Source organism: Muntiacus reevesi, chromosome 22 (genome assembly GCF_963930625.1).
Source record: "Muntiacus reevesi chromosome 22, mMunRee1.1, whole genome shotgun sequence".
NCBI classification, from domain to species: Eukaryota; Metazoa; Chordata; class Mammalia; order Artiodactyla; family Cervidae; genus Muntiacus; species Muntiacus reevesi.
Window position 1 is genome coordinate 24,359,219 of NC_089270.1, and position 26,934 is coordinate 24,386,152.

The window sequence follows — 26,934 nt, forward strand, 5'->3', positions numbered from 1 at the left end:
CCTGGGACTTGTGCAGGCTTCTTGGTGGGAGGGACTGGTGTCTGCCCACTGGTAGATGGAGCTGGGCCCTGCCCCTCTGGTGGGCAGGGCTATATCAAGGGGTGTGTCCAGAGGTTGCTGTGAGCTCAGCCTGTCTGCTGATGGGTGGGGCTGTGTTCCTGTGGGTTGTTGGGCCTGAGTGTTCCAGCACTAGTCTGGAGGCTGCTGGGTGGGACCAGGTCATGATACCACAATGGCAGACGTCCAGGAGAGTTCACACTGATCAATAGTCTCTGGGGCCTCTGCCACCAGTATCCTTGCTCCCCAGTGAACCACAGCTGACCCCTGCTTCTCCAGGAGACATTCCAGGACTCGTAGGTAGGTCCAGTTCAGGCTCCTATGGCATTACTTCTTCATGGTGTGTCCCAGTTGTGCATGAAACCTTGTGCGTGCCCTCCAAGAGTGGAATCTCTGTTTCCCCCAGCCCTGTGGAACTCCTGAACTCAAGCCCCACTGGGGGTTCTTCCTCTGGATACCAGACCCTCAGGCTGGACAGCCTGATGTGGGGCTCAGGACTCTTGCTCTTGCAGGAGAATGTCTATGATATCACTATTTTCCAGTTTGTGGGTCGCCCACCTGGCAGGTATGGGGTTTGATTATGTCGTGAAAGTGTCCCCTGCTTCTGTCTTACTAAGGCTTCTTCTCTGTCTTTGAATGTAAAATATCTTTTCTGGTGGATTCCAGTCTTTTTGGTCATTGGTTGCTCAGCAGTTAGTTGTGATTTTGGTGTTTTCGTGAGAGGAGGAGAGCTCAGGTCCTTCTACCCTGCCATCTTTCCCAGAACCAAGGGGCTGCTTTTAGTTTGGGCGCTGGCTGGCTCTTTTCCCAGCATGTGCCGGCCACTGTCCCCTCGATATGCGCTGTGCAGATGCATGGCCCGTGCACACTCCTGGGACGGTGGGGGCAATGCTTGGCGCCTGCTCGCAGGGCTTAGGCAGGCAGCTGTTGTCTGCACACTCTTCGGACCGCAGGGGCAGTGCTTGGCGCTTGCTGTTTTGTTCTTCAAAGACATCAACGCTGGCAGAAGAATCATAGGTCTGCCTGTACAGGAGCTGACATGAACTCTGGGCTTCATGAGATAAGGATGGACAGAACGAGAAGAAAATGCCTAGAAGCGATGCAGGGAGGCTTCTGCAGGAAGAACCATTTACATTTTGCATTTTGGTTTCTGAAAACTATTGGTGGGGCTGTAATGTGATCCGTCAGAGCCCAGCCAGATCAGCTAATACCAGCATCACTGAGCAGTCACACCAATCACTCCTGACCCAAAGGTTGCACATTTGGATGGTATTTGAATTTTTCATTTTACCAAGCCCTTAACATGCAAAGATTTAGATTTTAAAATGTAGTTAAAGAGGAATCTGAATAACTGAAGGTAGCAAGGGAAAGTTGGCTGCAATCAATAGCCATTTCTCTGCCAGGCAGATCTTTTCAAAAAAACCTACCAACTTATACCCGTGGAATTCAATGGGTAGAGAGGGGAGAGGTGTTTTGATTTTTTAAAAATAACTTACTAGTCTCTCAGGAGCTAATTAATTTGCAAAGTCATCGACATTTAACCACTTCTCATCTGGCATAAACTGTTAACTCACCCACCTGAGCTGCTATTTATAAGGGTTCTCGCTGGAAACACAGTTTAACAGTCCCTCCCTCCCACCTTGCCATCTGCAGGCTGAAATCCTGCTGGGCCCTGTCCATCTCCTCACGGTTCCAGCGCCAACTCAGACACTGGACCAGGAGTCAGGAGATCTGGCTATGACAGAAATTCATTCTCAGGCCAGTCACTCGACTTTTTGTATCTGTTTTTCTCATCCACAGCACGGGCATCCTGACGTCTGCCTGAAAATAATCATTCTGTTTCATTACAGAGCTCTTTCTCTATGCCAGACACCATTTAGGCGTTTTCCTATTTTCAACCACTACTCACAACAACCCAGTGAGATGGGTGCTGTTATCCCCCTTTTACTGATGAGGAAAGTGAGGTGGATAGCGGTTAGGTCATTTGCCCAAGTTCAGGCAGACAGAAAGAGGCAGCTCTGGACTTAGACCCAGGTCACCCAGCTGCAGGATTCTGGCTTTTTGTTGCTACGTTAAAACAGCTCAGAGGAAAGTTGTGAGGCTCAGGTAAGATGAAGCAAGCACTTTGGAAAATATGTTACACATTCAAGTTGTTCCTCTTTTGTGCTATGGTTAAGATTAGGCAGCCCCTTGAAGAACACGTACCAGTCAGTCACTTGGGTAGATGACCCTAGGGGAATATAGCCAACCACTCCCCACCTCCAAGACTGTTTTGCCTTCTGCTCAGCAGACTTGTGCTGACAGGGTTGCCAGTAATGTCACCACATACAGTCAGCCTCGACCAATGGCCTGTCTTCATCTAAACAGAGTAATTCAGGACCCTTAGGGCTTCCCAGGTGGTTCAGTGGTAAGAATCCATCTGCCCATGTGGGAGACCTGGGTTCGATCCCTCAGTTGAGAAGATCCCCTGGAGGAGGGCATGGCTACCCACTCTAGTATCCCCGCCTGGAGAAGTCCATGGACAGAGGAGCCTGGAGCGCTACAGTTCTTGGGATAGCAGAGAGTCGGACATGACTGAGCGACTAATACAGCCTCATGGCCAGGGTTTGAGGACAGAGAGAAATTCAGGCTCCTGCTGGTAAAAAGTGGGACTAAAGACATTCAACTCGAGGATCCAAGCAGCAGCACAGGCTGTTCTCTTTAGCTGCATTTCACTCGAGAGAGAAGTCGGGGGCAGTTTCTGCTGAGCAAGCCTCCATCCCATGTTGTGTGGCCTGACAAAGCGGAAAGGTCGGGGGACCCACTGCCAAGGCAGATATTCTCGAGCACGTTCTCTGTCAAGAGTGGTTCTCGTTTTCTCTCAGGAAGGCTTGTGACCAGAAAGCTCTCACATTTACCTAGTTTGATCTCTTGGTTCTGAGGTAACAGGAATCCCTGACATACAAGAAGAAACATGATTAAATTCCTCAAAATTCAACGCAGTTCTTCTTCCTCCCTCCCGTTTTCCCATTTCTGTTACAAGTCACCTCAGCCAGGAACTCCGGAGTCAGCCCTCTTTCCTCTCGTCCATGCTCCATGTGTAATCTGCTACCAGGCTGTCCCTTTTACTTCCTCTTTTGAAAACTAAAATCCATCGGCTTCTCTCACTGCTCCTACTGCACCTCCCTCTCTGACCCGTATCATCACGTTCCTGGGCGGCTGTAACCCTTCAACTACCCTTTCTTCCTACTCTCTGAGTCCGCACGTAGCTGCGAGAGAGACTTTCCTGGATGCAAATCCGCCGCATCTCTCTCCCTGATGATAAACCCCGGGAGGGGGCTGATGGTGGCAGATGTCAGAAGCCCATGTCAGGCCCCCTCCTCCATTCTAACAGCTACCACCCTGACCCCGCAGAGCGCTCTGCAAGGTTCCCTGGCAGCTCGCTGGGGAGGGAGCAAGCCTGGAGGATGACCCAGGTCGGGGTGAGCTTCCCGTTTCTCCCCCTTTTTATGTTCTAGCTCTGCCCTGGGAATAGCCTCAACACTCAACTGCAAAGATGGTAGGGGAGCAAGAATGCTGAAAGAAGCCCCGCCTTCTGTGGGATAAAGCTTGTGGCAGAAATCCTGTTCTTCCCCTTCCTTCTCATTTTCTCCCCCCTTTCCCAGCCCTGTTCCCTGAGCTGACTCTCCTTGTACAGTCACATGGCGTGAGCACTTAAAACTGCAAGAGAAAAACCCTTCTTTCTGTCTAAAGAACTGGGAAAATGACCCATGGACCGAAACGGTGAGGGGGTCTCCCCACTATTTCTTTCTCTCATTGAGGGGAGTCCCATGCAGACAGTACGGCCATGCAGGCTGCTGTGACATCACGAGAACTTGTCTATTTCTAGCAGAGGTCCAGGTAAAGGGGCTCTTGGAGCCAGAGGCTGGAGGGGGTGGGAGGAGGCGTGGGGATACTGGGCAGGAGAGAGCAGGGAAGGGAGACCCCCACACCTCCGTGTCTGAACTGCCTGGGTCCTGGCTCACCCAGAAGCTGCATGTGTAGGGCAGACCCAAAGCAGCACGGTGGAGGCTTTCAGGACTGAAGTGTGACAGTAGAACTCACCCGAGCAGCCAGCTCGGCCCTGAAAGGTGCCCGTGGGGGACAGACATGCAGGAGACAGCAGAGGTCCTGAAAACCAGACTGAGTCTGGGACGATACCCAGGGTGGGACGGAACTTGCAGCCTGAACCTCACTCGGCTGACTGCTTGCTAAAACAAAACAAAGAATCCACATTCTCCAGAGCATTTTCATAGAACCCAGTCTCATAATACTCAAAATGTTCAGATACCATATTACCCCATATGAAAAGAACCAGTAAAATGTGAGCAGCTCTCAGGGGAAGACCACCAACAGGTGCTAACCCTGACATAAACAAAGGTTGGGACTATTGAAGCCTTTAAAATAACTTTTGTAACTATACTCCGTGGTAGAAATAAACACTCCTGAAATGAACAGCCAGACACTACAAGACAGTAACTGAACAGAAATTTTACAACTGAAAGCTATAATAAAAAAATTTTTTTAAAAAGTTGTAATATTTGAAATTAAAAAAAAAAATCACTGGCAGAATGCAGGAAAGTCAGTGAAACTGAAGACAGATCAATAGAAATAATCCAATTTGAACAAACTGACAGAAAACATTAAAAACATGAACAAATAGTTTCAGACTTGCAGGGCCATATCAAAAGGTCTAATATTTGAGTCACTGGAGTCCCAAAAGGAGAAAAGGAAAAGATTAGCACATTAAAAAAAAAAAAAAATGAAGACATACTGGCTAATAACATCCTGAATTTAGTGACAGACATAAATTTATAGAATTAAGAAGCTTAGTAAACCCCAACAGGATAAATGAAAAAAAATCAGGCCCAGGCACATGATAACCAAACTGCTGAAAAATCAAAGAAAGAAAAACTTGAAAACAGACAAAAACAACACAACGTTGCATATAGAAGGAACAAGTATTCAATGGCTGTGCATTTCTCTTCAGAAACAAGGGAAGCAAGAAGAAATGGGACAACATTTTGGGCTAAAAGAAAAGAATAATCAACCCAGAATTCCATATCCAGTAAAAATTCTTTAGAAATGACAGTAGAATGTGGACATTCCTAGATGAAGGAAAACTAAAAGAATTTGTCATCAGCAGAAAAATGCCTAAAAACAGAAACACCAAAGGAAGTTTTTCAGGCTGAAAGGCAGATAGACCAGAAGGAAGCTTGGAACTTCAAGAATGAAGCAAGAGCAACAGAAACAGGCAGTTGAGAGTCATCTGGGTCACTAGTGGTCTCCTGGGGAAAGCCAGTTCTAAGGAACAATAGATTCTTTTTGAAATATTCCACCAAGTCTCTAAGCCAAAGTCTTCTAGCCTTCAGAACAGAGAATCATGGGATCTGGTTAAGCAGATCTTTGTCTAATAGATACGGCAGAGTTTAGCCAAACAGCTGAAAGTATTAAACTGTCTTTAGATTTTATGTCTGTCAGAAGTTTACAGTGAGTGTTTTATATTTTAAGTAATACTTATATAAAGCGTGTTAGTCTCCAAGTTCTGTCTGACCCCATGAACTGTAGCCTGCTGGGCTCCTCTGTCCATGGGATTTCCCAGACAAGAATACCGGAGTGGGTTGCCAGTTCTTTCTCCAAGGGATCTTCCCGACCCAGGAATCGAACCCAGGTCTCCTGCACTGCAGGCAGATTCTTTACTGTCTGAGCAATATTATAATTCATCATCTAGGCTATATAAATAAAAGTATGTTAAAGGAGAATGGATTGGAAATGCTAATTTTAAGTTTTAAAAATATTAATAAATCAGGACCTTAGTTTCCATCGACTCTTAGTGAGTTCCATGCCGAGAAATACATCTTCAGTTATTACTGACTTTAAACATTATTGCTTTGCAGAAGTTGGTGGAAGGCTATACTTGGCCTTGAAACCATCTTGACCAAGCATCATGTTTTTAAAACCATCCTTAGAAAAGCTTGTTATTGTATCAGGAAGAGAACTGTATTTCAACTTCATGCTGCATCTATTAATAAATGCCTTCAACAACATCTATTAAAGCCTACATATTTCCTGTTTCCAGACCAGATATATAAATGCGAGTGACACAGACATTCTATCACACATTAATAAACCTGTAGTTCATTAAAACAATCTCATAAGGTTCTCCACTGCCGCATGATAAAATCCAAACTTTAGCATTTCAGACAAAGCCCCATGTGACCTCCATGACCTCCTGCCCCCATGAATCATCCCCGTTTCACCTCCTTCCTGCCATTCACGGCCTTTCTTTGTTATCCTCTAAATTTGGTAAATTCTGATTTAATCACAAGACTATTTTACATCCCCAATATCAAGCCTCCTTGATACTTGAAGTATCGCCCTTCAATACACACTCGCTCCCAATGCTTTTCACACCTCCGCCTCTTCTCCTAGGCTATATATACCCTTTGTCTGGAATGCCCCTTTCTCTTCCTCTCCTGACTGACTCTGATTAATTCAGCCTAAAATGCGACAATACAGGTATCAGAGCAGTTTTGTGTAAATAAAGGTAATAAAGCACTAAGTAAAAAAACCACAGCCCTCATCTGGGACTCAGACTTGCTCGACAAATAGTACCTAACGTCATTTCCTGTGAGGATTAATCCCCTATTCCTTCAGTTCTCAGTCTAAAAATACTTCTTGTCACATAATCCTTAGAGAGGGTGATGATAAAGTGATGAAAAAGCAGTGAAAAAAATAAGATGGAGAGGAAAAAGCAACAAAAGGCAGGGTATGTCTACACACAAAAAACAAAACAACTGTAAGGTATTCGGTTAAAGATGTTATGGCAACTTAGTATTTATAAGGGTGTTTACATAGCCCCCTCTTTGGGATAAATATAGACAGACTATAGCAAGGTGGTTTCTCCCTCCAATCCCATTGAATGGGGGCCAGGAGACATGCTATGAAGCAGGCGTGGACGTGGGAGGCCTTGGGCTGGGAGAACCTCTGTTACCACAGCAGCTGCCTCATGTCAGCACGTTAGCCATGCGCTGCGAGTCTGCAGAAGAGAGGATGTCACTGGCCGAGGTGTTTCTAAAACCCCTAAATCCTCCTGCCCCATTGCTCCTTGCTCCCACGGTCTATATCCTCTGGTCTCGTTCCAACACATAAACAAGAGGGCTTAGGACACATACTATGGAATAAATGAGACAGAATCACGTGAGGTTTCCTGGAACCGGCACCATTGAGAAGCACTTACATTCCTGGCTCAGCACGAGGTGAGGTTTTTTAACAGAGAGCCCTTTTCAGCGGACCGGCCTGAGATGTATGAAGAGCTATAAGCACAGAGGTAGGCAGCCCCTCTGGGGCTGTGGGCAAAGCTGCCGGGCACAGCTGGGCTGAGATCTCCAGGGCGTGTGGGAAGACAGCAGTATCACGGTCATTCTGAAAGGGCTTTACATTTAAAATTTCTGTAGGAGCAGCAGATGCTAACAACTCAATTCCAACACTGTGCTTTCAAGCTTTTCCCTGCGGTACAGGGGAGTGGATCTAAAGAGCAACACTTCCTTTTCTTGAAGTATCTTTTGACAATCAGTCTCTTTTTCCTTAAAAGTTTCTAGACTTCCTAGTTTTCCTTTTGACCATGAAACACGAAAAGAAAATGACACAGACCATTGGCATTGGTTGGTCAACTGCTGAGTTTCAGGGTCCCTGTGTTGAACCAGGAAGCACGCGACCTGGGTTCTAGTCCCAGCTCTGTGACTTGTAGGAAATCCACCTTAATCCCTCTAACCCTTCACTTTTGCCATTTGTAAAACGGACAAAGACAGGACAGCTGTGAGGCAACAGCTCCAAGGGCCTTGCAAGTGGAGAATCTCTGATGGCTCAGGGAGGTTGGTGATGTTACAGGCCTTCCCCCGGCCCCCACCCGCCGCTGCTATAAGGCACCAGTAAGCCTGCAAGAACTCTCTTTCTGGGGGAGCAGAGCAAAGGCCCCCATTCTTTCTTTACCTTCTTTTCGTTGATGTCTGCCTGCTCCTCTTCCTCATTCACCTCTTCTGGCATAGCCTTGATTTTGTTTAGAAGCTCGGCCTTGGGAGCAGACACGCTGTAGTAGGCAGGACAGTTGACCAACATGCCCACCGCTTCCTTGTCATCACTCCTGGGTCAGAGAGAACAAAAGGGTACAGCCACATGCAGCTTCCTTTCACCATACGTCTGTCCATTTTGAAACGTGTAAAAAAAATTCTATGTAATATCTTCCCAGGGGTTAAGATGACCTAATAAATATTTATGATTGACTGATTACTATGTGTGGGGCTCTTGAAGCCAGAGTGTTTGGGATGGAAAACCACCAAGGGCAGTATTACGATGGGGAGTGGACTGTGGACATTTAACCTTTCTGCATGGTTCTCCTCTTGTGATAAATATCAGAATGACACTGACTTCCTGTTTCACAGACAGACAATGGGGAGCCAAGGCTTGGTCAATGTGACAGTGTTTTCAAGGTGCTGCACCAACCTCAGTTTTCAGGTTAATTATTTCCTACTCCTCTTTAGTTTCCATAGTGTTTCTGATGCCTACTACAATTGTTGCTTGGACATTTACCAGTTTTCCTTTTTCATGAACACTTGAGGCTCCAGGTAAGCCTGAAAAACCTGGAGCTTGCTGGTCAACAATGAACGCATACAAAATGTAAAACCTACTCACTGGTTAAAACAGCAGGGGGGTTTTCAAGGATGGAGGATAATCTAGAAGCTGTGGACCTGATAACTATGGTCTTCGTTTTACTACAATCAAGCTCTCCCTCACACTCTATAGGCAAGATGCTCAGTTCAGTTCAGTCGCTCAGTCGTGTTTGACTCTTTGCAACCCCATGGACTGCAGCATGCCAGGCTTCCCTGTCCATCACCAACTCCTGGAGCTTGCTCAAACTCATATGCCATCCAACCATCTTATTGTCTGTTGTCCCCTTCTCCTCCCACCTTCAATCTTTCCCAGCATCAGGGTCTTTTCCAGGGAGTCAGTAGCTAAGACCCTACTCACTGAATAAAGGACTCTGTGGGCATGATGTAGTTTTCTAGGACATAATCCTGTGACACCATTTAACATCTAAACCATCATTTTACTATGGAATTCAGAACCACTAGAAGGCTGTTTTCACTGATTTCCCAATTGGTGAGGTTATTCCTCTAAAAAATATAGTTACATCATTCCAGTTAGTGGGGAGGTGGGAAAAAAAAAAAACATGGTAAAAAGGTCTTCTGATATGCCCTGCCTCCCCACATATTCACTGCCTTACAAATGGGCTTCTTGAGCGTCTTATCCAATCACCCGAGGCCCCCAGTGGCTATCTGGTCTCACACATGACAGGACGATGCTCACTCTAACCAGAAGATGGTGCAAGTCATCCTCCTGAAATCTCCGAGGAAGCTCTCCATGCTGCCAGAGCCACGTGAGGATTTCACTTCTCAATTTTCGTTCTCAGGGATAATGCCAGGAAATGCTTTTCTAAGAATGTATGTGTCGACTACTCTGGTCTTCCTATCGCGAGTGGTTGGAAGATAACCACCCATGGTGAACCGACTGGCACATCCATAAAAATTCATCTGTGGGTCCACGGGGGACCCAGTGGACTGCCCTGCACATTGTGGGTGCTTAAGGAGTGTTTGCTAATAAGCACATGGCCCTGGATAACTTACCTCCTGTTAGTCTCTGTAAGAGACTGAAAGAGGAGAGGCTGGACAAGGTTTCTTTTGAGGGCTTGGATAAGGCGATCAGAGCCTCCGATAACAAATTGGACAGCCTGGAAACACCACATAGTTCTTCCCTTTCTCCCCTCCCCCACAACTCAAAACACAGTGTTCCTGTAACTTCGTTAGGATCAGTTGGAAATTTCTAAAATGCAAGCCCAAATTTAGATGAAATGCCCTCTGATTTGTTGGTGGTCTTGAAGCCACCAACTGTGGAGTTCCAGCCTGTTGATTCATATAGTTTTCATTGGAAACTTGTAATAAAAAAAAAAACAACAACACTCTAAATCTCTCCCATAGTAGCTTCAAGGAAATCAAACATGAAAGAAAATACTGCAGGAACCCAGGAGAAATCAAAAGAAGGAAGAAGACAAACTGCTCACGGCCCCCTCACCGGATCATCGCCCCCACGGAAGCACTTTAATTTGAAGTCTATCTGGGGACATGGCCAAGGACCTACCTCTTGGCCTCACATCCTGGGAAGCTGAGGGTTTTCTGCACGGCCTTCCTCTTTATGCTGTTCTCCTTCAGCAAACTGACATCTCGAGGAAACAAACCTTCCATCAGGTCCATAGTTGTCTTCATTCTGGAGTCTGGGTCCAAAATGTCTGCCAGAGATTTGTCTTGGTGGATAATTTCCTTGGCCAGCGTCTCTGTTCTGATGTCTTCTGAGGTCTTCTGAGGACCAGAACTGACATGCTTTTCTAAACCTGCAGTCGCACTGGCTGGCTCGTGGGTGAGGCTGTGGGTCTGTGTGGGAGGTGTCTGGTCTGGGCTTGGCTGCTTGCTTAGGGACCCCGCAGGCTGGGGCAGAGCACCCGTGGTGGAGGGTGGGTTGGTCTCCTTGGCCTCGAAACTCTTGCCTGAAGTTTGCGATTTGGAACCCAGCAGCTGATTATCAACCAGAAGGGCTGCACCAGGCATGGACCTTTCCTTGGCAACTATCACCTTGGCAAATTTGCTGGAGCTGCCAGGGATATTAAAAAGAGAGGGGGTGAGGGAAGAGTCAGCAGAGGGTGAAAGAAGACAGAGAGAGATTGGCACAGGGGTGCAGCTTCCCACAGAGTCAGGAGACTCTGAGGCTGTCATCCCCACAAACAGCAGGGCTCAAAAGGGCCACAGAGAGGCTTTTAAGGGGGATGTGTGCCTTTTAAGGGGGATGTGACTTATTAACTGATTGAACAGTTCAGTTTCGGTAAATGCTGCTCTCAGATTCCAGAGCTTTATGAAAAGTGAACAGAGGATTATAGTGGTGTTTAGAGGAAGTTAACACAAGGGTGATGATGTATTTCAGTGTTGTCCTAGGGAGTTATGTGTTGGGAAATGCTCCTTCCCCATTCTTCTGGCGTCCAAGAAGAGGTTTTCCCTAAACATTACTGACCCTCAGCCTTCTTCTTCATTCCTCCCTATGGGTACAGAGTGACTCTGCAAAGAGAAGCTGCCCACAGCCCATCCACAGCCTCCTTTTTTAGAGTAAGGCTGCCGCTAGACTCGCTCTGGCATGCTCACTGCGTGTATGTGCGTCTAGCACAGCCTGGGACTAGGTGGGCAACCCTTTTTAATTTGAGGTTCAGTGTCAGGAGCCTCACTTATACTCAGACAGAAGCCATACTCTCCAGGATCAGCTCTCTCAGTAATAAGAGTGATTATTTTTGTCTCCTGTATGCCTTTTCCTTCTGTCTTATTTCTTAACTGATTCAGAACTCTCAGCAGGGAAGAGGGATGCTGTTTGTTTGGACTCTCTGAGCCTGCCACGCCCACAGAAGTAAACCTGGCCTCTAGGGTTCTGGCTTCCATTTCCACTAGTCTCACTCCTCAGCGCTGAAGGACTGCTAGCATAATGACTTGTTGCTGCGCTTTGTTATGTCCGACTCTGCAACCCTGTGGGCTGTAGCCCGCCAGGCTCCTCTGTCCATGGAATTTTTCAGGCAAGAATACTGGAGTGGGTTGCCGTTTCCTCCTCCAGGGAATCTTCCCCACCCAGGGATGGAACCCGCATCTCCTGTATCTCCTGCACTGTGGGTGGATTCCTCACCGCAGGGCCATTGCGGAAGCCCTGCATAAGGACTACCAAGGTCAACAGATGAAACAGCTCTGTCATCTCGTGAAACTGACATGGCTCTCCAGGGGCCAGCAGAGGCAGCTCAGGGCAGCTGGCAGCATGGAAATCTTAGCAGGGTGGCAGACCCTTCTCCCCTGGCAGAGGGCTGCGATCTCACCTGGCACAGGGCTCCAGGTAGCCCTCCTCCCACTGGGCCGGGCACACAGCTTCGGGGGGAGGCGGAGGGAAGTGGTCCAGGCCCTGGGCCGGGGACGCCTGGCTGGTTGTTAGCGGCGGGGGCGGCGGCGGTGGGGGCGGCAGCAGGTCATCGAAGCGGGGGCTGGAAGTGGTGGTGGGGCGTGGGTCCCTCACAAACACCTCGTCGTCCTCGCAGTCCTCGCGAGGTGGCGGGGAAGCCAGCAAGGCCGACTCAGAGATCCGGAGGGAAAGCCTGCCCGGCATGCCTGGGGCCCCAAGAGGCGTATCCGGGTCGGAAGTGCTGCTCGAGCTGGGGGCATCCCGTGGCTTGGGATAGTGCTTCGGGGGGTCCTCGGGGAGGCTCTCCTCTCTGACCGTAGAGGCCCACTTCATCCAGGGCGGGGAGGCCCGCATCCCTGCGCGCTCTTCCATCCCACGCTCAGGGCTGGGAGGCTGGGCCGGGCTGTGGCCGCCGCCGCTTCTGGGGGTCCCGGCTGGTGTGGAGGGCTGGGCTGCGGCCTGTGAGCAATAGCTCGAAGGGCCAGGGGCAGGCAGGACCGAGCTCAGAGGTGCAGCCCTGGTGTCTGGAAGATGCCGGTGAGCTTCCGAGGACAGTGGCGGAGGGCAAGGCGTTCTGCTGGCCTGTCTCGGAGGGTCCAGCGGCCCTGGACCCCCGTTGGGCACAGAGGTACCACCACTACCTGCTTTGCAGCCCGAATCCCCCCAGTGAGGGCTGGGATGGTGTCTGAGCACTGGCATCTCTTCACGGCTGGAACAGCTGAATGGCCTAGAGCAGGATACAGTAATGTGGGTTAGCGCTGATGAAAAGGGGCAAACGCTGAGCCCAAGGTGCATTCCACAGATGGGAAAAGCCTCTGATGGGGAGAAGGACCCTGGAGAAACTGCACACTGCTTCCCCCTGGCTGCTCAGACAAAGAACCTAAAAGTTTAAATGCAACGGCGGGACAGCCATAAACTCCTGCAGGAAAATGTCACAGGGCAAGCCTGGGGTCACAGGGCATTTCTTTTTATTAATTCTCTCTCATCCCCCTTCCTCCATGCAAGGCAGCATTTGAGGACAGGCTTCAGGACATTTCTTCTGCTCCTTTTAGACCAAGTTTGGGAACCAGGTCCTGACTTCTCAGGGAAAGAATACTCCCTCATTCTCTTGCCACTGAGCCCCCACAGGGGTGGTCTGTTTGGAAAGTATTTGCATGGGCTGCTGAAACAACTTTCTCTTGGATTCCCAGTGTTCTCATTTCTCCAAATGGAAAGAAAGAAAGAAAAGGAGTGTCTCACCTAAGGAGCTAATAAGCAGTTTCCTCTGGAGAAAGAGACAGACCGTAATGAGCAAACAGCGTGCACGGTGGTATAAACAGCTGTCTTCTGGGCTCCAAGGAAAAACCCAACAATTCCCAGTACTTTTGTTATTGTGTTTGAAAGGAAGAAAAGGAAAACAAAACAAAGAAAACACGTCTGCAGCGCTGCCTGCCTGCCATGCAAGAGTTAATGTGAGGATTGAAAAGTCTCCAGCAAACATCCATAGCTCGTAAATCCCACATCTGTAGCCCGCCGCCTAGTGTGCAAGTGAATCTGGAGAGCAGATGGCACTCTTCATTCCACAGACCCGCGTCCTGAGGGGGCTGTGGCTCGGGCTCAGGCAGTCAGCACAGTCCTGGCCACAAAATCGTCTAAGGCCAGGTGAGGGTTAAAGCAGCATAAAGAAGGAAAAGACTGCAAAGAACCCAACTAGCTCTTCTCCTGCCGTTAATTTCTCTTTAATATAAAACGTAGTAAGGTATCCATCTTCCACTCAGACGCAAAGTCTCCCTCCCACTACAGATCTTTTCATTTATAGGCAGCTTCTTTATCAGGAACCTCTCAATATCCAAGAGTGGCCATTCTGTCGTCCTTGGCGGGTTCCCAAATGGGTACACCAGAAACCCAGGGGTGGGAGATTGGCTGAGGGTGTTCTCTACTCCCATGTCTTATTCATTTTGGGACCCTCCCCCCACAATCTTGGCACAAAGTACCCTCTCAATAAATGTCTGTTGAACAAACAATGTCTCTTTTGCCCGCTGCTATTTAGATCGTAGGCCATGGATTATTTTTGAACTTAGCATCCTCTAATAGGACATGGAATAACTGGAATCTGATGTTTTAAGGACTAATTCATGTTGTAAATACATATTGCCTTTTAAAAAAGGGGAGACATTACTAAAACACACAATAAAATAATGTGTATCTTTTAAAGATTCAGCCGAAATAAACTTTGATATAATGTTTTTAGTTTATGCTTAATCTTCTTAGTTTATAGAAACTACACTTATACTGTATATTTTTGAAGATAGTAGTTTAGTTAAATGCTTAGTTTGATTGAGAATATGTCTTCCTGGTGATTGTTTTCCAAGAATAAAGACTAGTGTCATAAAGATTTTGTTTCAGTCTCTTTTATAATCGAGTGTGAGACAAGCATCTACTGATATGTATTCAGGAATCATAGTATTCATGAGTGAAGTTTGATTAGTCTGATTTTCTTCCTCATAGCATTTAAAAAAATATGGTTAAAAAAATCCTATAACATAAAATTTACTACTTTAAATTCATTTAAAAATGTTCAGTTAGGTATATCTATATTGTTGCAAAACAGCTCTAGAACATTTTCATCTTGCGAATCTGAAGCTAGGTAACTAGTAAGCAACAACTCTTTTCCCCACTCCTCCAGCCCTTGTAACTGCCATTCTATTTTTCTACAAATTTGACTACTTTAGATACCTCATACAAATGGAACCATCAAGTATTTCTGACTGGTTTAACTGGCTTAGCATAACGTCGTCAAAGTTCATCCATGTTGCAGTCTGTGACAGCATTTCCTTCCTTTTAAAGGCTGAACAATATCTCAGTGTATGCACACACCTCATTTTGTTTATCCACTCAACCACCTGTGGACAACTGAGTTGCTTCCCCCTCTTTGCTATCATGAATAGTGTTGCTACAACATGGGTATAAAAATCTCCCTTCAAAACACTGCTTTCAATTCTTTGGATTTATACTCAGAGGTGGGATTGCTTGGTCACGATAGATTTTTAATTTTTTGAGGAACCTCCATACTGTTTCCTGCAGCAGTTACATCATTTTATAATCCTACCAACAGTGCACAGGGGTTCCAAGGCCTCCACATCCTCACCAACACCTGTTCTTTTGTTTTTTTTTATTGTAGCCATCCTAATGAGTGTGCTTTCGACTTGCATTTCTCTGTGGATTAGTGATGTGCAGTAGCTTTCCATGTGCCTGTTGGTTATTTGGAGGAATGTCTACTCAAGTCCTTTGTGTAATCAGGCAATTTGATTTTTTTGTGGTTGACTTTAGTTTCACCTTAGATTTCAGAACAGTGTTCTTTTGGCAGAGCTCTAGTTCTAGTTAACCTCTTCTTTCTAGCGTTGAATCAATGCACCCAAACTAACTAACGCCCTTAGCCTCACCTTGACTCCTTGCTTCACTTTGGAAAGAGCTACAGGAGCAAAAGCAACTATACAAGGCTGCCCTTGGCAGTGAAGGAGGTAACTTAATACCCACTTCCTGACCATGCTGCAGTCACTAGGCTGAATTATTGAGAAGATGAATACAGAAAAAGAGAAGCAACGACTGAGTGAAGCAAAATAAATATTAAAGAACTGGCCTAAAAAAACCATGAGAGATTAAATATATTACCATTAGTTATAACAGATTACAGCAGATAGTCCTACAATACTGCATTAAAATTATATACAGACACCTGCTTCAGAGGAAACTCTTTGGAAATTCCTACTCATTAAGCTCCAAGTGAATAGTTCAAAGATCCTACTTCTAAAAATTACCCACTATATTTTTTCAAGGGGAAATGATTTTGAAGGCAATTAAAAAAAAAAAAGACTTTCTTGCTGTCTTCTAAGTGCCTACAATAATGATTTGTCTTGTTATGTGAAGCTGTTCATGAATGGTCATGCTTCCCCTGGTGCTTTATTCAGAGACCTGATCCTGAGGCTCACAGCCAGAAGAGATCAGCCACACCAGAGAGGACCCACTTGAGAAAGTCAGAGGATATGCTGGAGAAGAGCACAACCATCAACCATTCTGATGTGAACATACGAGAAGTCACCCACTGCCTCAACAGCACATGTTCAAAACCTATTCTGAATAGTACCATTCTTAGACAAAGTCATCTGTAGATAAAGAAGATTCCCATAGCCTAGACAAACCGAAAAGGCGGCATGAGATACCATGAAACATCATAACATCTTAATTCAATTTCTAGCAGAGACGAACAGAAGCATTTAACTCCAGCAGCATTCATGAGGCAGAGAGCATCATAACTATAGACACATACCTGGAACCTGGGCCAGCCAAGTAACACGGATCCTTCATGAGACCAAAGTCACTCTTTTCCCCCAAAAGCACATCCTTAAAACAGAGAGGCACAGGTTATTACCAACAAACGGGTGTTACAATTTACCAAGGGGGCGGAGGTATAAAGGAGATGGAACATTTATTGGTGGTCCACTCTTTATTGTCAGGCTCATGGCAGCATTGTTACATACTAACCCAGTTTATCCTCAAAGCCTCAGGAGGTACTGTGAACCCCACTGCACTGATGAGGACATAGGCCCAAGACGTTAACTTTTCCAAGGTCACAAGCGGTAGAACCTCAGTCTGTCTCATTGGGTGCCTCTCTTAACCAAGACATTTTCTAAACAAGAGAAGTCTGATGACAATTACCTTCAGAGTTCAGAAACAACTGCTATACTTGAAGTATAAAGATGAAAATTAATTCAAAGGGCAAAGCTTTCAAAATAGCAACAGGGAAATATGGGAGATGACAAGAAAAGGAGAGTTTCTTAAATTTAGCAAAATCCCAAGAATCAGATAGGAATCTGACTTGTAATCAGGTTGATATACATTCTTTCTGGGAAAAACATCTCATCCACACGTCATATCAGTAACTCTGGGGACACTTCAAAGGTAGTCCTTATTTGTTTCTGTTTTTAATACGGGTATATACTGGTTTCTGGTGGGTTATAGGTCAGTTTTTGATAGTGTAAAATCAGTTCCTATGTACAGGTTCCTGATGAAGACCATGATGTTGCTCTTCATAAAACTCTCAATTATTTATAACAGGAGTCAGATAGAAAACAAGAAAATTAAATCCACAGGTAATAAATTAATAATTAAATAAATTTAATTTCAGCATTTCCCCCTTTATTCTGTCCAAAGGGCTAATTGCTTTTCATCCCCTTTCTCTTTCTTTCCTGCCCCTTCCCCCAATCAGTGGTAGAGGTAATAATAAGCAAGAAGAGCCAGAGCTGGGTGGGAACAGGCCCAAAGAAGAAACAAGCCTGAATATTATTAATAACCACAGCTTCCCCTTACCGGGCATTTACTATGTGCTGGACACTCTGCCAAGTTCCTTATGATCCTCAAGTGACGTGCCTGGAGTCATGTCAGGCACCTGACATTTCTTCTGTAATTTAATCTATAACAATGGGGAGCGGGGCAGAAACTGCAGCTCAGAGAGGGTGAGTGTAGTACCGACAATTAAGTAAGGAGCTGGGATTCTAACCTTGATTTCCTCAAAGCCTCAGGGTGATCTTTAGAATTAAGTTGAGTGGTGGCTGAGTTGGATGCAATAAGACATCAATGCTTTGAGAAAAAAGAATTCCATGTGTCTCTGATTTGCTCAAGTATCACTAGAGGGAATGGGAATTCCTACTCTTCACAAAACCTTACAGGCCATATAACAAGCAAGGACCTACTGCAAAGCACAGGAAATTCTGCTCAATATTCTGTAATAACCTAAATGGGAAGTGAAGTGAAAGCTGCTCAGTCGTGTCTGACTCTTCTCGACCTCACGGACTGTAGCCTGACAGACTTCTCTGTCCACAGAATTCTGCAGGCAAGAATACTGGAGTGGGTAGTTGTTCTCTTCTCTGGGGGATCTTCCCAACCCAGGGATCGAACCCAGGTCTCCTGCATTGTAGGTGGATTCTTTAGCAGCTGAGCTATCAGGGAAATCCAGGGAAATAAATAGAAAGAGAACTTGAAAAAGAATAGGTCTAAGACAAATCACCTTGCTACACATGTGAAATCAACACAACATTGTTAATCAACTATACTCCAGTATAGAAAAAAACATGTACACATTGTTCAATGAAAGAAAACAAAACAAAACCCTTATGGTCTCTTTTAAAGTCTTTCTCAAAAAAATAAAAAAAATAAAGTCTTTCTCCACTCCACTCCCTCGCTGACAAGAATATTCAGCTTCACCAATTGTTAAGTGGAAAAGCCTCTAGGTCCCCTCAAAGCTAGTAATGTTCAAATATATACTTCCATTCTATTACTTCCTTTAAATTACAGTATGTGCTTGATATTTATGAGGATATGCATAAAATAAAGGAACTGAGAGCCAGTAATAGACCACTGAGAGAAATTTCTACATCTCCTGTCAAAGGAAACACCATTTGGACTGAAGGGAAATTCCCTTCCCAACCCAGCAGAAAACCCAAGGAGGATTCATTCCTGCTGCACATATTTGCTGTGATTGGGCATGTATGCACTGTCAAAGATGACTTGATTTTCTGTAAACTGGTAAGCAGTATAAACTACTGTGACAATTTAGGAAAAAGCAGTGGCTATGGGGGAAATACTGAGTAATACCAACACTCATTCAACTTCAAGTATCTACCAAAATGAATTAGAAATTTTAAAAAATATTGTTTAAGTAGCAGTAACTGATAAATGTTAAAATGAAATCAATTCACTGACTAGAGTTTTCAGATATAAGGCGTTAACTCTCATCTCTCAGTGTTTTTTTATACCAGGAGACAGCACAGTATAGTGACTTAAAATCTCTGGAGTCAAAACCTCACTTCTACCAGGTAGGGCAAATTTCTCAGTTTTTCTATGCCTTCGTTTCCTCATCTGTAATATGGAAATAACAATAGTATCTCCTCCTTTGCATAGATGTAGGATTAATTTTATGCTTATAAAACACAGTGACTAGCACACAGTGTATATTTAATTAATAGTAGCTATTTGCAACTTTACATTCTGTGGAAAGTGATTGTTATTAATCCCCAAGCTTGAATGGGTGCTTGTTGAGAAGTACTAAAAATGGTTGGCAAGCTGTATCCTACAGAATCGAGACTATAATCCGACATTTTGGGGTTCCATGCAAATTTCCTCAGCAATGAAATGTTTGTCACATATTCACATGGTCAATGTGCCACATACGAGAAATGAAGATCTTTGAAAACACAGTGAGAACCAGAGAAGACTCTACCTCAACATCTGGGAGAAAAAAAAAATACCCCACCAGAAATCTCATTTCTCCAAAAGATTTCTTTTTATAGCTTCCACTATATTTTAGATCTATGCATTGAATGGGTATAAATTTCCATCTTCAAGGCAAAAATGTTTGAATTTTTTCCAGCTGCTTTGCAGGGCCTACCTAATTTAAATCAGTTAAGTTTTCTAAAGTGTCTTAGAAAACAGAAAGCAGCCAAGAATTTGATGGGTACTTCAGCTCCATCACTAATATTCACTTGTTCTGCAATTATACTTTTCAAATTAAGAGGTATTAAAGGAGAAGGAACAAGAGGCGGTTTGTTCAGAGACAACCACTGCTGGCTAAGGGAAGGCTGAGTGTCTGAGCCGGTCTTGGGCTACAAGTGGTGGCAGCCTTCTGCAGCCATCATTTCAGACCCAAGAATGACCAAGTTTTATAAACAGAGAAATCAATTTCTGTGCTGACCTTGTTTTGGAAGCAGAAACTAATAGACCTTTGAAATGGAGCTGAATCCTGGTCCAAAGCTTGCAAAACCCTGTGCTATTAGCATCTGGCTGGCAGGAGCAAGCAGTGGTTGTTTGGGAGGCCATTGACTGAGCTGGCACCAGAAATAGACTCCATATTTTTGGTTTAACTCAGGCAGATAGATGGTTTACTTTCTACAGGGTCATTTAAATTCTCAGAGTTCTCTAAAGCTGAGATGAGAAAAATCCTTATTTAACACCTTCACCAAAGCTTAATGATAATGGTAAAAGTTCCTGGACTTTATTCAAATAAATAATAGTATCTTGAAATAATAACCACAATAATTATGTGGAGACTAGTTTTGTTTTTAATTAGTTCTGCAACCAAGGCAGACAATGGATATATGAAGATGTAAGGGGCAGATCTTGCCAGGGAACAGGTCTCAGGGCAGGCACGGTGAGGCTGCTGAGCAAGGGAATGCAGGAGGAAGCTGAGAACAAAGTCTTGGCGTAGCTGCCATCTGGGGGGTGATAAACTATGTTCAGAATCTGTAGGAGCAAAGCAGCCGTATTTCACATTGAAATATTTCATTCCCTCACTTTCTAAACACAGCAGTCACTATATTTAAGAGAACATAAATAATGTCATGTATTTATGCTGTCTTTCTAGAAAGCTTTTCAAATAATACCCAAGAATTGGGATTTAATTGGGATCATTTTTCTATATGGCCTATGTTTGAGCTCTATTTCCCAGTTTATCAGGTTTGAGAAATATTTGGAAGGGAAGGCAAAATAACATTTGGAACCATCCAACCACTTTCCCAGGAGAGAATGATGACATATAGTGGGGAATAAACACTAGAAGATGATCTGGTTTTCAGCTAAACATTTCTATTTCCTTTAGAACATGGGGAGAGAAATGAAAATGCTTGCTCTGCTATGTAGTGAGCCTCTGAAGCCCATCAAACTAGCTGAAATGGCATGCTACATAAATGGACTATGTTTTTTTCTTAGTTCCCGGACCAGGGATCAAAACCGTGCCCCCTGCAGCGGAAGCATGGAGTCTTAACCACTCACTGGACCAGCAGAGAGGACCCACATATATGGATTGTTAATGTGTTTTTAGAGGTGGGATAAGCACTGGAAATTAGCTCTGCTCAACATTCCAAGGGGAGAAAAACAGCTATTGGAGGCTTATGGAGGATTGCTTCTATAGATTCTGTGTGTGGGGGGGGTGGTGGTTTATATTGGGGAGAAAATATTTCTCAAGAGAGAGTGTCTGGACGGGAGTGGTATTTTCCCTCAGAAGTCTGTGTGTATGTGTGTTTCAGAAGCAGTGCAGCAAACAGATCTCTCAGGCAGCGATGGCTAACTGTGAAGCTGTTTCCTCCAACCTATAATGCCTCTGCACACAACCTGCAACCCTTTGTCAACACCTTGCCCGTTCTTTACCGCCTGGTTCAAATCCCTTCTCTTTCAGGAGATGCTCTCTCCGATCCCCTCAATTAGAACTAATCGGTGTCCCTCCCATAGCATGTTATTTATGATCACTCCCCAAAGCACTCACCATTTGTGTTTTCTGTATATAAGTACATAGTCTTTGCTCAATTGTAAACCCCAGAAAGGCATGACCTTTATTTTCTTTATGTTTCCTTCAAACCTATAATGCAGTCCTGTTCATAAAACACAGGCTCTACAAATGCTTGCTGATTCACTGCACTCTCTGCTGGAGAAGAGAGGCTCTCTGAAGGGTCAGTGGAGGGGTGTTCTCCCCGTGTGCTAACATACATGTGACTTCCTCGTATCTTCTGATCTAGGAAGGGAATCACGAGGTAGGCCAATGAGCTGCCATGCCAGCAGAGCTTGAAGACAGGGTATGAACTAGGGCAACTAATAGAGTCCTGGGCGTCAGAGTGCTTGGACTTTATCCCCAGCTCTCCTAAAATTTCCAGGGGAAAGTTCCTCATGATCTATCCACAGTTTGGAGCCTTTATGAGAAAAATCCTTTAATGTGAGAACCTGAAAGTCTGACATTCTCCTATCTCGCTAAGATAGTATAAAGAAAGAGACAGAGATACAAATTTGATATGGATAATATGGGCTTCCCTGGTGGCTCAGACGGTAAAGAATCCTCCTACAATGGGTTTGATCCCTGGGCTGGGGAGATCCCCTGGAGGAGGGCATGACAACCCACTGCAGTGTTCTTGCCTGGAGAAGTCCCACGAACAGAGGAGCCTGGTGAGCTACAGTCCATAGGGTTGCAGAGAGTTGGACATGGCTGAGCAAGTAAGCACAGCACAGCACATGGATAATATATTCTACTATACAGGATTATTTTGAGGATTAATGAGATAATAAATGTTAAAGTGGGGCTTCCCAAGTGGTGCTAGTGGTGAAGAATCTGCCTGCCAGTGCAGGAGGTGCCAGAGATGTGAGTTCAATTCCTGGGTCGGGAAGACACCCTGGAGAAAGAAATGGCAACCCACTCCAGTATTTTTGTCTGGAAAATCCCATGGACTGAGGACCCTGGTGGGCTACAGTTCATGGGGTTGCAAAGAGTCGGACAAGACTGTGCATGTATCCACACCTAAATGTAAAAGCATTCTTAGTTGAGGGCCTGGAACTCAATAACCATGATCAAAGTCAATAATAATACCTATTTTGCTAACGCAAAAGTCCGACAGAAACAAAGAGGGTACGAAAATAAAACTCTTTAAAATGCTAAGACACAGCTTCTATCACACGAACTTAAAAGAAAAAAAAAAAAGCAAAACAAAAAACATGAAAGATAAAAAGATAATCCCCAACTTTTCCTAATCTAATTCTTACACTGAGAAGAGGATGACACTAAAATGTAATTTTTACACATACATACTGTAGTCCATGGGGTCACAAAGAGTCGGACACAATTGAGCAACTGAACAAACATAACATGCACATCCTATATAAACATATGTGTGAATATATATTATATACAGTTGTCTTTCAGTGCTGTGCTGTCACCTTTGACTCCCTGCGGCTACAGGATCCCCTGGGACGGATACCAAAATCTGCCTGATGCTATGTAAAATGGCATAATATTTGCATATAACCTACTTATAATGCAAATACTATGCAAGTAGTTGCTGGTGTGTTGGCAAATTCAAGTGTTCCTTTTTGGAACTTTCTGGAATTTTCCCGAATATTTTCCATTCCAGTACAAAATCAGAAATGAGGCCTACTATGTGTGTGTGTATATATATCTATAGACACACATATATAGATATCTATATTGATAGATATGTTTCTACCTAAGACACTATATAGATACCTATGAATATCTCTATTTCTGTAAGGACCCCAGATCAGATAGGGGCACTGGGAAAGACATCCCCTTATGAAAACAAATGCTACTCTCTTGCATGCTAAAGGAGAACAAAGGGGGAAGGAGGGGTTAGAGGAGTCGCACTAAGGCCTGGCGGAAGGAAGCGGTAGTGCTAGGATCCGCGGGCTGCACGTACCTGGCGCTTGTCTGCGGTGGGAGATGACCGTGACCTCATGTGGACAGGGGCCGTCTGGACATCCGAGCGCTCCAGCAGGTCCTCGGCCGACATGGACTTTGCGGCCCTCCCAGCCGTGGCCCCCCACGGGGAGGGCTCCCCTGGGGCCCCGTTCAGTCTCTGGGGGCCCTCTGATCCACTGTTAGCTCCACCCGGCAGTTCCCTCGGCGCTGGGTCCCCGCGGTGCCTTTCCCCAAGGTGGCGGCCGCCCGCAAAGGAGCTGCTGCGATCTCGGGAGGCCCGCTGGGTCTCCCCAGCACTCCCCACCGCAGTGGCTGGCAGAAGGGCGGTCTCCCTGCGGGGCGGCAGGCTGGGCTCCCGGAGCGAGCAGAGGCTGGAAGCCGCGGCGAGGCCCGGGCCCTCGGGCAGGAGGTAGGTGCTCTGGGCGCGCTCCAGTAGCCGCCCCGGCTCCTGCAGGCCGCAGCCGGCGCCCGCGGGCCGCTTGCCCGTCTTGCGCTGAATGTAGTCGGCCAGCGCGCTCTGCTGGAACTGCTTCAGCTCGGGCCCCGACAGGCTGAGGGTCGAGCAGGCTCTGCCGTCTCGCTCGAAGATGCGGCGCCGGTCGGTCACCGAGCCCTCCACAAAATGCGGCCCCTTCCTCGGCGGCCCAGGGGGCTCGGGTTCGGGTTCCTCCGAGACCCCCACCTCGTGCATCTTCTCGGGCTCCGAGTATGAGCGCTTCTTCTGCTCGGGGGTCAGATGCCGGCGCGGGCCCCTCCGGGCGGCGGGGGGCGCGAGCCGGGCCGGGTCCCCCTCGGCCGGGGTCACGCTGTGACGCTCGCGCGGGGTGTGCGGGGAGGCGGAAATCGGCGCCTCCGGGCTGCGCAGCCCCACGTGGGCCGAGGCGGGTCGCAGGCGCCAGGGCCTGGAGACCACGGGCGTCCCGGGCTCGAGGTCCCGGCGTCGGAAGGACGTGGCCCCCAGGACGCGGGACTGCGCGTCCTTGATGCTGTTGCGGTAGGCGCGGCTGAAGGGGGCGTCCTGCGCGGGCGACTCGGGTGTGCGGGGCCTGTCGTCCGACCACATGGCCTCCTTCTCGGCCTCGCTGAAGAGCTGGAAGGTGCTCTGGCTGCGGAGCAGACGGGCGTCCCGCCTCGGGGGCTCCCCGCCCCGGAGTGGGGCACCCCGGCCACCCTCCGCAGCCCGCCTCGGCTGTTGACCACACGGCTGCCAGGAAACCTCTTCTGACTTTGGCTCCCCGTTTTTGAAGTGCTGCTCTCCATTGCCTAGGGGTTCAGTGGGTTCGGAAAAATGTATACGGCCTTTAGTCTCCTCCGAGTCATTCCCCAAAGTACTGGAGGCTGGGAGTGTCCTGTGGGGCCTGTAGTTATAGCCGTAGGTAGAGCCGCCGGCACTCGGGGGCCGCTGGCCAGCCTGCTCTCGCTGCTCGATCTTGGAAACCTTCTCCAGCACGGAGCAGTGCGGCTTCCCGTACTGAAAGCCCTGCAGAGCCGAGGTGCTGCTGGAACTCAGCCTCCTCCGGCCCAGACTGGAGGTCTCCTGTGGGGATGGGGAGGGCGGCTCTTCATACGTTGCGTCTGAACTGTGCAAAGAGGCCAAGGTTCTCCCCTCGGGCCTTGGATAGGACACCGACCTGTCCAACTGGCTCTTGTGATCAGCAACAGGAGTCCTTCCAGACTCTTCTCCCTTGGTATCGATTGCGCAGGCGGATGAGCCTTCCAGATAGACTTCCTGGGCTGCCCCTCCGAGATCCAGGCTGCTTTGCCTTCTTAGACTCTCAGGAATGTTCTGGAGGGAGGAGAAGGCAGCTGCAGTCTTGCTGAAGCTGCCTGGCACACTCTGGCCCAGGCTGCCTCTGTGGAACCTCCCCCAGAGGTTGGCATTGTGGTCTTCATGGGAATCCCCCTCCCAAGGCTCTGAGGGCAGGAAGGATCTCTTGTCTTCACCCACTTGCCATGCCTGAACCTGAGGGGATTGGAGGCTGTGGTAATTAGAATATTTGTTGCCCTGGGTGCTCTTTCTCTCACTAGGATGTGGGCTGTGGCCTTCCAGAAGTCTCTTCTGGGAGGTCTCCTCCTCATTCTCAGGCACTGAGGGAAAATGGACTTTATAGGCGACACATTTGGCTGAAGTTTCAGGTTTCCTCTCTACTAGGGACACTGACTCCCGTTCTAGGGGCTGGCAGAAGGCGAAGCCAGGCCTGCTAGATCCGTTCTGGTTCCCATTCTCATCAAGGGCAACCATTCTGTCGCACGCTCCCTGAGGAGGTGTGTACCCACCCTCCTTGGCCAGGGCAGGGTAGAGGGTACCATTTCCACTCACAGAAGGCCGGGGCACCTGGGCGAAGTGTGGCTCCAGGGAAGGTACCGGGTAGATGCCAGTTGGCAGCAGAGGTTGGCCGGGCTGGGCCTTCTGGGTGTAACTGTGCTTGGGCTTCACTGGAGGGCTGCTTTCTGGGCTCTTCTCTAGCACAGTATGCAGCTGTTCCTCCATGAAGGGAGATTTCAGGGTGCCTGCCGAGTTTGCCGGAGGCCGGCAGAACCGTTTCTGATCTAGGCTAGACCAGGAGCTGGGCCGCTCTCGCTGCCGGAAGGCTGCATAACTGTCACTTCGAGCTGGGGGCAGGGGCGCACCCACTCTAGGAGGCAAGTTGTCCACAGCGGTGTCTAAGGAACCGGAGCACTGCTGGCTCCAGGAAGAGGGGGGCGCGCCTTTGCCTCGAGGAACATTATGGAATTTATCGTAGCCCTGACCATCAGCCGAGGCTCGAGTCTCCCTACCTTGGAGAAGCAGGCCTGAAGAGTTCACCTCATACTCTGCGGAGACCCCCCTCCGGGGGTCATAGACCGTCTTAACATAGCGAATATCTGCCTGCCTCATCCCTTCTAGGAGGCCACCTCGAGCAGAAGTGGTGTCCATGGAGCCCGAATGCTCCCGGCCAGAGACGCCAGGGGGTGGATACTCGAGGATGCTGGAACTGGTGGAGAAGGAGCTGTAAGCCGAGTCTCTCTTGCTGTGGAGGTGGCTGAGCTGGTCAATGCTGCTGGTGGACTTGGCCGGGGAGAGAAGGTGGCAGGGTGGGTATCCCCTGCCGGGCTCCAGGCTCTCCATGCTCCCCTGGGAGCTGCACCGGTCCGGGCTCTGCCTCAGACACGCGTGGTCATAGCCAGAGAGGTCACTGGTGGAGGAGCTGGAAGAAAGGGAGGCAGGGCAGTCAGCGGTGAGCCCTGATTGTTCAGGAGGCTTCCAGGCACAGGACTAGCTTATAAATGGACTGTTGTGCAAGATGTTTGGTTTCTGGAAGGGTGGGTGAAAGGGCCATATTTGGGCCTTGCTCGGCCTCCCTATGTGTCGTCACTAGGACTAACTGCCCAACACCGTAACCTATGTGTCTCTAATTAATCACCCAGGCTCGCCAGGGGAGAAGTGGGGAGCAGGAGGACGCCATGTGGGCCTTAGGGCTCAGGCAACACGATGATGCGCTGTGCTCCGTGCTGGAAGTGACATTCTGCACGTGCCCCAAAAATGAGAGAGGTGGGCGAGGAAAGCCTGGGCGAGATGAGTTAGAGGGACAGAGACTGACTTTTGTATCTCTTGGAGC

The 26,934-nt window shown here is 47.4% G+C and overlaps 2 protein-coding genes across 4 annotated transcripts in view; both read right to left on the reverse strand.

Moving 5' to 3' along the window:
• SEPTIN11 (septin 11) overlaps positions 1–26,934 on the reverse strand; it is a 445,529-nt gene that overhangs the window by 224,224 nt on the left and 194,371 nt on the right. The gene's annotated exons all lie outside the window — the stretch shown is intronic.
• Positions 1–26,934, reverse strand: part of SHROOM3 (shroom family member 3) — a 172,706-nt gene that overhangs the window by 6,863 nt on the left and 138,909 nt on the right. For all 3 annotated transcript variants that reach the window (XM_065914199.1, XM_065914200.1, XM_065914201.1), the window contains 5 exons: positions 23,334–26,523; positions 16,415–16,488; positions 12,029–12,835; positions 10,270–10,776; positions 8,068–8,218 (listed from right to left, as the gene is read on the reverse strand). In XM_065914199.1, coding sequence (XP_065770271.1) covers positions 8,068–8,218; positions 10,270–10,776; positions 12,029–12,835; positions 16,415–16,488; positions 23,334–26,523 — 4,729 coding nt within the window. The remainder of the gene's footprint in view (positions 1–8,067; positions 8,219–10,269; positions 10,777–12,028; positions 12,836–16,414; positions 16,489–23,333; positions 26,524–26,934) is intronic.